Consider the following 14,278-nt stretch of genomic DNA (forward strand, 5'->3'; position numbering starts at 1 on the left):
GCAGTGCACTGCCAAGAAAAAAACATGTCTTGAACGACGAACAATTTCAATTTCTGAACTAAAAATCATTTTTGATATGTTTCACTGGGTTTAAAATTAAAATGTCTAGGTTTTACAAACTGTCTGGAGACTGTAAAAGAAAAGCTGTAAATATTGAAAACATAAGGACTAAAAAACTAAATAAGCACTAAAACTAAATAAGCACTGATTTTGAAATTATTATTCACATTTGAAAAAAATGTATCTGCCAAATCAAGTTTAGTGTGTGATGTTGTCAACATATAGGAAGCCGTTTTGATGTCATGTGACAAGAAAACCATGAAATATGATGAGGTCATTAAGTTGTTTAAAAAAAAACATTTTGGCCTTTTATGGCCTTTTGTTTGGCCTTTTTGACACGTTTTGTTCAAATCAAATGAAGTGACAAGAAAATTCATTGATATTTGTGATTGAAATATGTATGATATTGGTATAAAAAATACTTGAGAAATGTGTGAAATTTTTTTAACCTAATAATAACAATAATAATAATTAATATGAATTCAATTCAGTCACATGTATTCAACATGCAATGAAAAAATGAGAATTATTTGTCATTTAATCAAAAAATATATATAAACGAACTGCAGTTTACATTTATAAAAACAAATTGATTGATAAAAACACTAAATATTTATAAACAAAACATGAAAAAAATCATTAAAAATATTTTAAATTATTTCTCCATTTTCCTCATCTTAGATATCTTTATTTGTCATTGACCCTTATAGACTATTACTACAAACATTGAAACTGCATATATATATATATATATATATATATATATATATATATATATATATATATAGACATACAAACATACAGTATATAGACAAACAAACATATGATATTATAGACATACAAACATACATATGCACAAACAAACACACATCCTTACTGACACAAACACACAAAACCATTCAGAACTGCCAAAAAATCCTACAAATCCTCACAGTTATTACAAAATTAGGTATCTTCACAAAGGACCCGAGTTTGCACTAGTGTGTCTGTAAATGTGAACTCATTAAAGCGACATCTGATCGCCATGGCAACCGCTGAACACGAGCGCGCAAAACAAAAACTTGTAGCCTACAAATCAAAAGCGAATATATTTACCAAACCAGCTTCAGTTCGGTGACATAAAAACTCGCTGCCGAGAACAACAAACACAGTCAGTCAGAGGAATGTCTGATAAACACACACGTACCTTCAACACAAAGAAGTCGGTGAGTTTCTTAAACTCCAGACGCCTCAGTCAGAGAGTTTTGAGCCTCAGGTCTGATTTTCCTCTCATCTCTCTTGAGTCTCTTCTGATTTCATCGATGAAAACAGAAAGCACCGGACTCGCTTAGATCTTATTGTGTCCACTCACTTGTCGCCCGTATCTCTAAACAGTGTACTGCCTACTGAGGCTACATTTTGGGCATCAAATGTTACTAATAATAACCGTTTCCTTTGTGACGCAAACATCTCTTCCGGTAGGGGGCGCTCGGCCGCTCATTAAACCGAGCCGCATGCGGATCTCGAGATGATTTTGGCTTTTTAAGACATAAAAAGTGCATTCGTTGAAATATTATTATTTTTAAAAATCACATATGACATATAAATGAAGATCCGCTGCTAAAATCTATGTAAAGTGAATTAAAAAATATAGCGAATTCTAACCTGCGCTGAGAAAAGTAACAGGTATCACGTGACAACGTTATCGGCTTGCGTCTTCAAAGTTATGAAAATACATTGTAAAAACAAAGAAAGTTAGTGCCTTGAACTTATTTTTTCTTGTCTATTATTATGAAATGTTCATTATATTCCACAACGGCATGCAATATTTGATATATTCTGTAGGTAGCCTACTAGTGTTTATGTATTATTATATCAACACAAATCGGCGGTCTAGGATAATAATACCTTTAACCGACTTAGAAAATATGCATAGAAAATTATTATTTATTAGACCAATCGTACCTGACCAATAAGGACCAATCCTGGTCCGTTAAGCCCCGCCCACGGTGTGCATCACGGTCTTGTTACCTGCCGATCCAGCCGCTTATTGTATTTCTGTGGGATTTAAAACTCAATATGTGTGCCTCATTCACGCATCTGTCCCGGTTTTTCTCATGTCTCTGCTGATTTTAATTAGATATGACACGCTCAAACCAGTTTCGGTTCATAACAAGAATACATTTTCATCCAAAACCAGGGAGGGTTTTAATTATTATCATTTGATGACAGGTCCTTGAAATATGGCCAATTACTCAATTAAGGGCACTTATTGAATTCTTGAAATTAGACTTATTCAAGTTATTTGTCATCAAAAACAAACGAATAAACAAATAGGCTACAGTGGGTAAGAATCACCCCCCTTTGCGGACTGAAATAGAGATGGACACAGTTTTTGTTTTATCCAGCTGTATTTACTCAGTGCAATTTATAGCATGCAAGTGAAAAATATAACACCAAAATGGCAGAAAAAAAATCACTGAGTTGGAAAAAGGATCATAGTTGGTTGTTTGCTTCAGTTGCACTACCAAGGACTGAAATGCTCCAGGAAAGCTCTTTTCATGCTGAGCTGATCAAAATGAGCACAGCTGATCACAGATGAAAGTCAAATGGTTTTGTGAGCCATTGAGAAGGCGATTAACTACACCTGATTGAGTTTACAAGTCATTTTTAGGAGGGGGCTGGTCCTTTTTCCAACTCAGTGATTCTGGTTTTTAATTTTTTTTCTGACATGTTGGTGTTCTATCTTTCACTTGGATGTTATAAGCTGCACTGAGTAAATACAGCTGGATAAAACAAAAACTGTGTCCGTCTTCATTTCAGGCTGCAAAGCAACAAAATTTGATTATTTTAAAGGGGGCTGATTCTTTTCTATACCCACTGTAAATATCAGACAGTTCAAATATTCTATCAGAACCAAATATGAAGTTTTGTTATAAATATTCTTTAAAAATATTAGTTATAATGTTTGGCGTGATGGTAATGGCAGCAGTATTAGGGACAGTGAATATTTGTTATAAAAATACAAATTGCACACATTAATGGCAAATTCAAAATATGATTTTTAAAGTTCCTATGAGAAGGTTCAATATAGACTATATGTTTATATTTTTCTTACAGAGGGAAAATGGGGGGACAAACCCAAAATAAGGAAACAAAACAAAAATATTTGAGGGACTAACCCATAGGCGCATGTAGAGTATATTTCCTGGAACATGTGATATTCCATACAAGCTCAAATACACTGGGTGACACGGAATTACCGGGATTAAATCTGTTCACATATTATATGGGAAATGCCGCTGAAACTGGGAAGTTAGGATTTTCTTTTTCCCCCCCACATCGATATAGTGCTGCTTTAGTCATGTAATTTTTTTTCTGCAAAACTTAACTTTTTAAAATCGGTTACATAAAAATGTAGATTGCTCTAATTTGAATCCTAAAAGTAAGACTGATTTAACTGCTAATTAGTCTAGTTCGTAAGTGACTGTTTATTTAATTGGCCGCTGGATTAGTACAAAGTCCTGCTACCAGAGCTTTGAAGGATCACTGCACCAAACGCATCTGAATTATGTTATTATTCTATGACTCTTTACTAATAAATGTTTAATTCTAATATAATCATACTAATTTAAACTAAGGACTTTTAACATCCCTCTAAACCATATATTTAATCCATTATATGTTGTTGTTGTTTTTTTTGCTGTTCTTTCTTTCAACTTGCAAATAAGCCTTAGGATATGTTTATAATAGCTCATTATAATTCTATCTATGCTTGCTGTAATAAGAACTGCTTGAAACCATTAACAAACAGGGTAAAGAAAATCATTTTCTCAGAACTTCCACTGTTAACCACTAGATGGAACACTTGGAACGTTTTTATTCATGTTCCATCAGATAGTCTGACACATTTTATTACTGCTCTTCAACAGTGCTGTCGTTCTTCCGCTAGATGACGCTAATCACCATCAAAATAACAGGCGCCTCAAGTCACTGCTTTGCATTTTATAGTGAAAATATAATGTAGGCCTATATGTAAATTATTAATCACCAATAACAATACACGTCGCCTGTGAGTTTCACAGTAAATGTTTCCTCAAATTGTAAAATTTTTAAACGATCACATCCCATTTATGATTAGAATAAAGTATTGATATCATTGAATATTTAAATATATTTAGTTATTTCTTATCATCCTAATTATCATCCTTTACCACAGGCTCAGTTTCGATTTTAGTTCAGTTTGTTGAGAAAACCGACTCGATTTACCCACATCCGGGAGTTTCTCTCTCATAGAAATAGAATGAAAGGCTGGAAAAATATTGAAGCTCAGAGGCCTACAGGTTGTCTATAATTATTCAAGTACGATACCTGTTATATACCTGTTTTAACTCTTCACTGTTTATTTTCAATTCAACGACCATTAAAACACATTTCTGTCTTTATTCGTGTGTAAAATATTGTCAAGACGCTGATGAGGTAGAAGGCACGTCACCTGATACCTGTTACTTTTCTCAGCGCTAATCAAGATGGACCAATCACAGTTGATTGTGCTGGCTGATTGAGAATTTAAAAAATAATAATTTTATAAACACCGTTGAGGCAGATTGTGATTTGCATTTCTGTTATGAATCTTTGTAACTCGTAGATTTACAAATATGCATTTTTTTCATCAACCAAATATTTTCAATAAATAAAAACCGTCGTGGGATTTGAACGCGGCTCAATGAGGATTCAGGTTTCTGGGCCGCCGAGCGCCCCCTGTAGGAATAAACCCGTGCGTCTCCTAGGAAACACTCACAGGCCGACAACATTTGCGGTTCAATGAGAATTTATCTCTCTCTCCGATACACACAAGGCATTTTGGGAAACGAGTTTCAGAAATCCGGATTCTGAACGAGAGCTACGCATTCTTACCAGCGCAGCGCGGTGTTCGAGCGCGGAGTTACGGCGAGTGCGCGGCGGTCTGTTTCTTGTGATTATTTCCACAGGGGAGCATGAGTACCCTGCGGGATTAAGGCGGTAGATCAAACCAGTCAGATCACACATCAACTCATCCACAAACGAGCATGGATCGGAGGAAAAGAGAGCTCGTGGAGAGTGAAGACGCGTTTATATGAAGGTTTTGGGGAAGAAATAAGTCGTTTCGGACAACAGAAGGGAAAGTTAAACGGGCAAGTCAAGGAAGAGAAGATCAGCGGTCCATCCAAAGGGCTACCTGTGCTTCACAAGTAAGATCACACAGATTAAATAGATCAAGACAAACCTCATATGTCAAGCTGTAGGTAATTTGATGTAGATGTGTTTCTATACGGTGTGTTTTGGCGGATTCAGCATCTTTATTTGCTCGAGCGACAGTCGCATCAAATGTTACATTGTGTCGTTTCTTTTCAACTTCCTTGGCGAAGTGATGATACAGTGTAACTGTCATTGAAAGAACTGTTCGCTCTAAACTCGAACGCTGGTTTCGTAATAGTTTAACCTCTGGTTTGGTCATAGGTTAAAGTGCTGGTTTTGGTTTAGGCTCTGCTTTATTGATGCTTCTGAACTAGGAAGTGAATTCTGAGATGAGGAAATTTTCTTCAGAAGCTGAAATTTGGTATTTTAATCAGTGCAAGAGCTGTTGATTTAGTGTGTGATGAGTCTGTCATATGAATCACTTTGAAGATGCTCAAGTTTATGAATAATATAAACCTACTGATCAATCATCATCAACTCCTCATTCAGACTGAATGTCTTTCACTCGCTGTAGTTCTCAGTTCTGTTTTTAGATCATCAGATCATGTTCAATTTTTATCAGTAAGACTATTTTAGTTTCAGTAGTTCTAACTTATCTGTGTATCCAGCAATCTGTCTCTAATGGGTCAGTTTGCTCTGAATATACAGTGTAACTGTGTGTGTGTGTGTGCCTACTTAACCATATTTTGGGGACAAATTTGTACCCAAAAGTGTGCAAAACGTGACAAAATCGCCAAAAACCTCCATTTGGGGATGTCCTCATTTGTAAAACTGGTAAAAAAAAATTAAGTAAACAAAGTTGTTGTTTTTTATTGTAAAAATGCAGAAAGTTTTCTGTGAGGGGTAGGGGTGAGTTTAGGTTAAAAAGTTTATAACTATCTGTATATGTGCATAGAGTTTGAGTTCAGTTAGCTTTAGATCAGGTCAGTAGAAGTCCATTGTATGAGCTCATTGAAATTGGAAAAGTGTGTGTGTGTGTTTGTTTGTTTCAACAGTGACGCATTTTCTCCTGAATCTGCAGTCGTTAGTGTCACATGTCTTAAATATTGTATGCATGTTTTGTCATTGTTAACACGGTCCCTAATAGTCTGTTGTGGTTTCAGTAAGTTGTTTCACACATCGGCTCTCTCACCCCACAAGAATCTGTTGCATGCGTATTTGTACGTAAAATCTTGTCAGACTGGTTTTATAAGCGGAGTAATTGCGAAAGTGCAATAACATAATTTGCATAGAATTTCCTGTGTTTGACTTGCACTAAAACATTAATTTTGTATTCATTAGGTCTTTTTCAAGACATTTTGACTGGAAATTCATGTTAAATGTCAAAAAATAATAATGCAATAATTCAGAAATAGTTTATATTTTGTAAATTAATAATTTATTCGATATTTCTTATGATTTTGAGATGAAATATGACCCGGACGTGCTCTTGACAGGCTTTGTGAGATTCACCCACCTATAGTCTAAATTATTTGTGTACATTTATACATGAGAAAAACGAGAGAATCCCAATCCCGTAGCAGAGAGTCTGCGCATGCGCGCTGCTGACTCGCCGTAATATCCTCGCTCATCTGCGCGTGCTGGAGAGAAACGGACTGAATTAAGAACCGAATCAAATAAATAACCGCAGCATATGCATGCTCATCAAACTGCGCTTTAGACACACGCATGCTGTCATCATGAGTCCCGTGAGGAGATGCATGAAAACACTGCGGCAGTTCGGCTGCTGTGTGTGTTTATGCGGCGCGCGACGGCAGCATCAGCATCATCATCATCATCATCCGCTCCAGCCGAATCAGAAGTGACCGAACCGGCACACTGAACCGCGCGGACCGACCGAACCGCACCGCGCATCCGGACGGCAGCGTTTCAGCAGCCGGGATCTTTCTTTATCATCCATCCCGATGCTTTTGTCGATTGACCGCAGCTGAGACCCACATCGGACCGGCGGAACCGGAGCGCTCATGTCCTCACCGGGCCCGAGACCACTGCACCTCACCCGAGCCTCTCTGCGCCGTTAAATATTCATAGTCACGATCTGAGTGTCAAACTTGATACTCCGGTGCCTGGAGAGACAGATGAGAACCTTCACAGCCATTGCTGTCACGTTATGAACATCTGCATGAGCTTTAGATGAGACTCGGATGAGATGAGTAGCTGGATCTATACAAGCAGGACGAGATTCACTGCAGCACCTGCAGTCTGACACGCTGAGGGCCTCCACTGGGTCAGAAACCCTCTCTATGTCATCCGAGTCCACTGATGCTGGAGACACACATGCATGCATACATGTATGCGCAGTCGCATACACACTGATGCTTATACAGGGGTTTGCACACACACATGCCTGCATGCATGCATAGTCACATATATGTTATGTTGTTTTTATATCTGGCTTCTACGCTTACTAGGGTGGACGGTATATTGGTGGTTAAACTGGTATTAGCAGATACTACCATGTTTTTTTTTTAATTATTACTAGTATTTTTAAATTATTATTTTTATTAATATAATTTGGGTCAGAATTAGGTGCTGATCTTTTTTTGTGTGTGCCATGTTTATAAAGGTGTCCATCCTTTTTCTCAATGTTAAAATAGTTGTAATGCCTGATCGTAAATGTAAAATGTAAGTTTATTTTTTTAAGCATGCAAACCCATAGAGACTCATTATATCAGTCATATTTGCCATAAAAAAAATATTGGTTATCAGTATCAGGAAAAATACCTTAATTTTAAAATTTAATAAAAAAAATATTTAAAAACATTTTTTTTACAATTTTAATTTGTCATATTTATAATGTTTTTTACTAGTTAAAACCTCTTGAAATGTCCTTAGAAATCTGTTTCAACAGATTGTACTATACTAAATTGCTTTTAAAATTGGTCTTGGCATGCATCTCTGATTAAATGCATGCACACATACATGCACTCATTCGCATGCATAGATGCACGCAGATTCATATGCTTGTTCTCTGGACGCTGATGTTTGTTTGCGATGAAAGGATTATTTGCTTCTGCAGGCTGGATGAAATGTGACGCATCATAATCCCGGTGACAGCTGCGGAAAGATGAGCCACAGACAGACAGAAAGAGAGCGAGAGAGAGAGAGACAGGCAGTGAACATGATTGGAGGGACTGCGCTGTGACTCAACCAGACGCATAAAAAACAAGACGGGAATGGAGACTGGAAACTTCCTCGCTGCGTCAAAGTTCCTCTTTTAAACGGGTAAACGGCCTGTTTTCGTCTCGAGTGCTTCAGTAATGTGTTGTACCGCCATCCCCGAAGTGTCGTCCTTCCTCTCAGGCGAGGTTACGGCAGGTTAACCGCCACCTGAGGCTTAGAGAGACTGAAGGGCCCGCGGCCCTCGCAGACCTTTGGGGAAAACGGCACCCGTGGATCCTGTCAATCACAGCCACTTCCTGATGTTGATCTCTGGCAGACTAGAGGAGATGTCTGACCCTCCAAACTGAGCTTAAGAACCATAGACCTTTGTGTTTGAGTGTATTTATGTGTATGAAAGACAAACAGAGGGACGCAGCGTGTGTGTTTCTAAGTTGCTCGTGGCAATGGGGAGTTCTGCTTCGTCTCTGACCACGGACAGAGAATCAGATCACGGGTTCGGTACGGCTCCGTTCCCGCCGGCCGCTCCGATGGGCTGGCTCAGGACCAGCCACAGCAGTCCGGTGTGGGGAACCACTTTCATCACACGCCAACAGCAGCCTATCCCACATAGAGAACGCAGGTAAACGCATGCACGCACCAACATCACCTGATCAGGTGATTTAAGGTCAACATGACATCAAATTGACTATTTACACACTCAAAAATAATAATATTAAGGCCTAAATTTAAGATGTATGCATTTGAAGCGCATGCATTTGGATTAGTTTAAACATAAACTAATAAACCTAATGTGATTCATATTTGTCAATCATGCATCAATAAAACAGGCCACTAAAAAACTCAAGGCATAGTTTGATTTTATTTCAATTAAAACACATTTATTCAAATTAATTGTGAAAATAATTAAATTTATTCAGTTAAAAAGTGAACATGGTTAAAATATGGAACAACCAATATTCAATTAGTTAAAATGTAAGAGATTTAAACAAATTGGATTGATTATTTATCTTGTGTATTTAAAACACTTAGTTTTTTTTGTTACTATTACAGAAATCTGACCTGTTTCTTTTATGTATGACTGACAAATATGCATCACATTACATTTATTAGTTTGTTTATGTTCAAACTGTGTAATCCAAATGCATGGAAATGTAATTCAAATACATAAATCTTAAATTTAAGCCTAAATATATTTTGAGTGCACGGTCCTGGTCTTTTTTTGTGAACGTTTTATCCGTGCATGTATATATTATACCACTTTACACCATTCAATAATCCAGTCCTGCCCTAGATTTCGTTTGGAAATGCATAAAATGAGTTGAGAATGTTATTTCAAGTTCATTTTGCATTCTTGGTTGTTGATGCATTTTGAACTACCATTCCGTTTTATTCAGCAATGATGCATTAAAATTGATCAAGTAACAGTAGAGTTTTAAATGTTACAAAAGATTTCTATTTCAAGTATTATCCTGCTTTCCATAAAAATATGAAGCAGCACAACTGTTGCATTGCACTTACAGCATTGATAATAATCAGAAATGTTTCTTGAGCAGCAAATCAGTATATTAGAATGATTTCTGAAGAATCATGTGACACTGAAGACTGGAGTAATGATGCTGAAAATTCAGCTTTGAACCCGTGAGGTTTCGTGTGTGTGTGTGTTGATAACACATATCTTTGAAGTTCTTCTCTGTTTCACAGATGTTAATCATGTTTGCGTTACATGTCGAGGCAGGTGTGGTGGAGCTGAATCTTCAGCATGTACGTTGAAAAGAGTAGCTAAGTGCTGATGTTCATTTAATGCGATAGTTCATTCAAAAAGGAAAATCCTGTCATCATTTTCTCACCTAAATCTGTGAGGCTTTCTTTTTCTGTGGAACACAAAAGAAAATGTTTAGTAGACTATTCATGCTGCTCTTTTGCATACAGTGAAAGTGAATAAAGGAGGATTTCTGAGCTCCAAAAATGACAATTTATAATTGAATAAAGTGCCTCAAGACAAAGTTTCTCATCATCAAAACATCCAACGTAATAGATTCTTGGTGTCTTGTCATTAACATCTTGAGTCGCCATATTTGAATGTACACAAAAAGGGAACTGAGGGACTGAGTGAACATTTTAATATGCAGTCATTAAAATGATTTCATTTTTCCTCAAAGGTCTTTTCCTCATACAAAGTTACTATTTGGCTTCAGAAGAAGTTTGACTTTTAGTATGCAAGTAATATATTTTTGGGGGTGATTCAATTATGGAAGAAGTTTAATTTTTGGGGTGTCTATGCTGTTATGTTGAGATCAGCTAATCATAATTGAGGTCATTTGCATAAAGAAGTCTTCATTGTGCAATAACAAAATGGCCTGTTAAGGTTCAGAGAGAGGGTGGAAAACGCTCCTAATGTATAAAATTAAATTACCACAAGAAACCTGCTTTTAGGTACATGGTTATCATTGTAAGTGAACCTAAGGGACAAAAAGAAAACGCTAGTGTAGAATATTTAAGCGAGTTAACCTATCCATCCAGGCATACGTTGTAAGGAAAACAGAGGTTCAGCTGTTAGGCTTGCAGATACGTCCATATATTTTTTTCTGCAGCACCATCTGCTGTACACGGCTGTTCATTTCCAAAAGTTCAGGGAGTAAAACAAACGGCTGTCACCAACCTTTTTAACAACTGACACGCCACAGACAGACTCGACGGGGCAGCCGCTCAAACAACGGCGTTTCACAAGAAACAAGCTCTCAGCTGGAGTCACATGGCACAGGACGAGGCGCGTATAAATTATTCTTACTGCTAAAACAATTCTGTCATATTATTTTTATAAGGATTGAGCAGTGCAAGAACTCCACATGTCCTTGTGTTTTTTTGTTTTTTAAAGGATTTCTCATGTTAACAGAATCCAGGCAGCTTCAGAAGCACTTTATGTAATGCTTTTCCGTCTGTGTCAAATTGTGAGCCATTTCTATGTGTTCAGATTTGCGCGTTTACAACTCCAAGCATCTTAAATGATGGTCAACTAGTGCCCAACATCCAGCTAGTGAGCGTTTGTGGACTGCAGTCTTCAAGTCATATATTTTCAGTGGGGTTTAAGTCTGGGCTCTGACTAGGCCATGCAAAGACATGAGTGCTGTAGGACGTCCCAGTGTGACATGTTGTCCATGAATCGAGCTGTACGTCTCTATTGTGAGTGAGTGTGTGTGTGTGTGTGTGTAGGTGTGTGTCTGATCTTTATCTGGATGTTTCCTGAGTGTTTTATCGGTAGAAAGTGAGTCGCTGTCCTCTGAGGCTTTACTGAGGATTTATTCCCATAGCAACAAGCTCCTCGCTTTACTGGAGGAATGCTGTTATTTGGATGCTGAGCTGGATTGGATTTCCACCAGACATATCGTTTGGTGTTGAGGCCAAATAATTCCATTTTAGTCATAAAATGAGTTGAGAATCTACAAGGTTATTTTTATTATAGTCATTTATTATTTATCTTTATAAAATTATTATATTGTATGTGTATATATAAAAAATATATACTTAATTATATTTATTATATTAAAATATAATCTCTGAGGCTTTACTGAGGATTTATTCCCATAGCAACAAGCTCCTATCACCTCAGCCAATCACAATTCAGAATAAACTCTCCCTGCTTGTCTCTCTAACACACACACAGTTGTTTAGTGTGGTTTAGTATGTTACTTTCAAAAGTCTGTCTTATAAACTAAAATGCCAGGATCATCATATTTTTATTGGTTCGTTGGGAAATATGCTTTCATGTATATCAGGTTGAGGCAAGTTGTTAATTGTAATTTATTAATTATTATTTATTGGCTGAAACAGTGACTTCATATTTCGGTGTTACCTTTTATACTTTCTTTTTATTGGCCAATAATGATGCAAATGCAAATACAGTAGCTATTTTGTAGCTGAGACTTTAAGGTTTGTGTATATAGTAGTTGACTTGTGCTAAGAAATATTCACTGGAGTAAAAGTGTGACCGTCTCTCCTGTAGAGGACACATCAATCCTGAATGCACACTTCCATATTAATTCATAAAAATAGTTTGATCTTTGAATTCTCTTTCACCTCGTATGTCCTTTCCTCGTTTGCGTAATGAAAGGTGTTTCCTAACCTCAGATTTCATCTGTCCCAGATTGTCTCGATCTTCCTTATGTGACTCAAATGTGACTGTTTTAAATGGATTCTAGTCAGCATTGTTCTTACATGATGTTCATCAGCCCAAAGCCAAAAACATTATGCTGTTGGAATGCTGTTGTATCGCATACTCGGAAAAACAATTTCCGCCAATAATTCCCTGCTTTCCAGCAGTGTTAATAGGTCACCGAACACACCCATCATGCACTGCAGAATGCACACAATATGATCAGATACTCAGACAAGCTTTGATTCTTTGCATTATTTATCAGCTTGATCCTCCTTGAGCCGACGGTTAGTTTCACTACTGAGTCAGTCGTATAATGCACACACACACACACACACACACACACACACACACACACACAGGGGGGCGGGGGATGAGTACTCACTTTTCTAATAATACTGGCTGCCTTTTAAAAAAATTAAAACTACAAAAATTGAATAAGCAAACATTAAGTGTGCAGAGGTAGAGAATAAAGCATGTGAATCTCATATGTTTTCCATCTCTTCCTCTCAGCTGTCAATTTGATTGCTATTTCTACAGTCTAATTCACACACACACACAGGGAGGAGTGGGATGATGGCCAGTTCTGTTAGACCAGTGCTAATGACTGTGACTCACAGTACAAATGTCTTGCTGCATGTATGTGATGGTTTTTGGAGACACGGGGCCAAATGTCTCGCACTAGGGATGTAACGATTCACTCAATTCACAATGCGATAGGATTCACAATACTGATTTCACGATACGATTTTCTCACAACCTTTTTAACAAAATGAGATTTAAGACAAATATAAATGTAGAAATATAAATGCTTGGACAAAATGCTGCGCATTTCTTTGTGGAATTGAAATGTCAAATAACAAAACTAAATTGAAATTTTAAAACAAGCCCCAAATCGAATAAATAAATAACACAAATAAAATAAACCTTTCATATGAACAATTTAAAACCATTTAAGATTAGAGGCTGTGACTGCATTTTAATCACAAGCATGAGCAATTTTAAATTGTTTAAATTAAATTCGATTGTAATTTCGAAATTTGAAGCAAAATCTGAATGCTCTGACTTTAGTTTTGTGAAACTATACCACATAAAACATCTGCACAAAACAAAAACAGCTGACAAACTGAATGAGAACGCAGATTCACTTTCTGACAGCAGGTGGCAGTCATGGAACAGCAGCGATACGGTGTTTCCTTGGTTACTGCTGTAAACTAAGCAGCGCAGCGCTACTGATGAAAAGAAAATATCATCTAAACTTTTCTAAAGACAGTCAGTTCCCCTCAGAGATACATTCATATAAACTCCCACCCCCAACTGTACCGCGATTCGTTTAACATCTCATCCGATTTGAATCGTCACATGTTTGTATCGATTTTCAAGTGGCTACAGTATATAAAACAGTTTTGAAAGGGTCTTCGTGGTTGCCAGATATCATGTTTGCTTGCTCTTGTTATTATTTTAGGTGTTTTCTCTTTTGATTCATCAAATGTTGATCTTTAGTCTGTCCTTTTTCATGTAGAGTAATGGTATTTCATAATTGATAAAAATGGTCAAATTATGTGAATTTTTTTAGTGGTTGAGATCTAGGAAGCAGGGTGGATTATTATTATTATTATTATTATTATCATTATATAATGATAAATTATTATATAAAATTATGGAAGTATTATGTTACATATTTATATAGAGAGACTTCTCAAGTGCACTGAAAAAGTTTATTAATTT

The 14,278-nt window shown here is 36.8% G+C and overlaps 1 protein-coding gene across 1 annotated transcript in view; it reads left to right on the forward strand.

The window, feature by feature from the left end:
- The first annotated feature begins 8,100 nt into the window (after window positions 1–8,100).
- Window positions 8,101–14,278, forward strand: part of LOC107753037 (calpain-15-like) — a 29,349-nt gene continuing 23,171 nt past the window's right edge. The window contains exon 1 of the mRNA XM_016569143.1: window positions 8,101–9,019. Coding sequence (XP_016424629.1) covers window positions 8,844–9,019 — 176 coding nt within the window. The 5' untranslated portion in view covers window positions 8,101–8,843. The remainder of the gene's footprint in view (window positions 9,020–14,278) is intronic.

The sequence above is a fragment of the Sinocyclocheilus rhinocerous genome, unplaced genomic scaffold (assembly GCF_001515625.1).
Source record: "Sinocyclocheilus rhinocerous isolate Xijiao unplaced genomic scaffold, SAMN03320098_v1.1 scaffold1493, whole genome shotgun sequence".
NCBI classification, from domain to species: Eukaryota; Metazoa; Chordata; class Actinopteri; order Cypriniformes; family Cyprinidae; genus Sinocyclocheilus; species Sinocyclocheilus rhinocerous.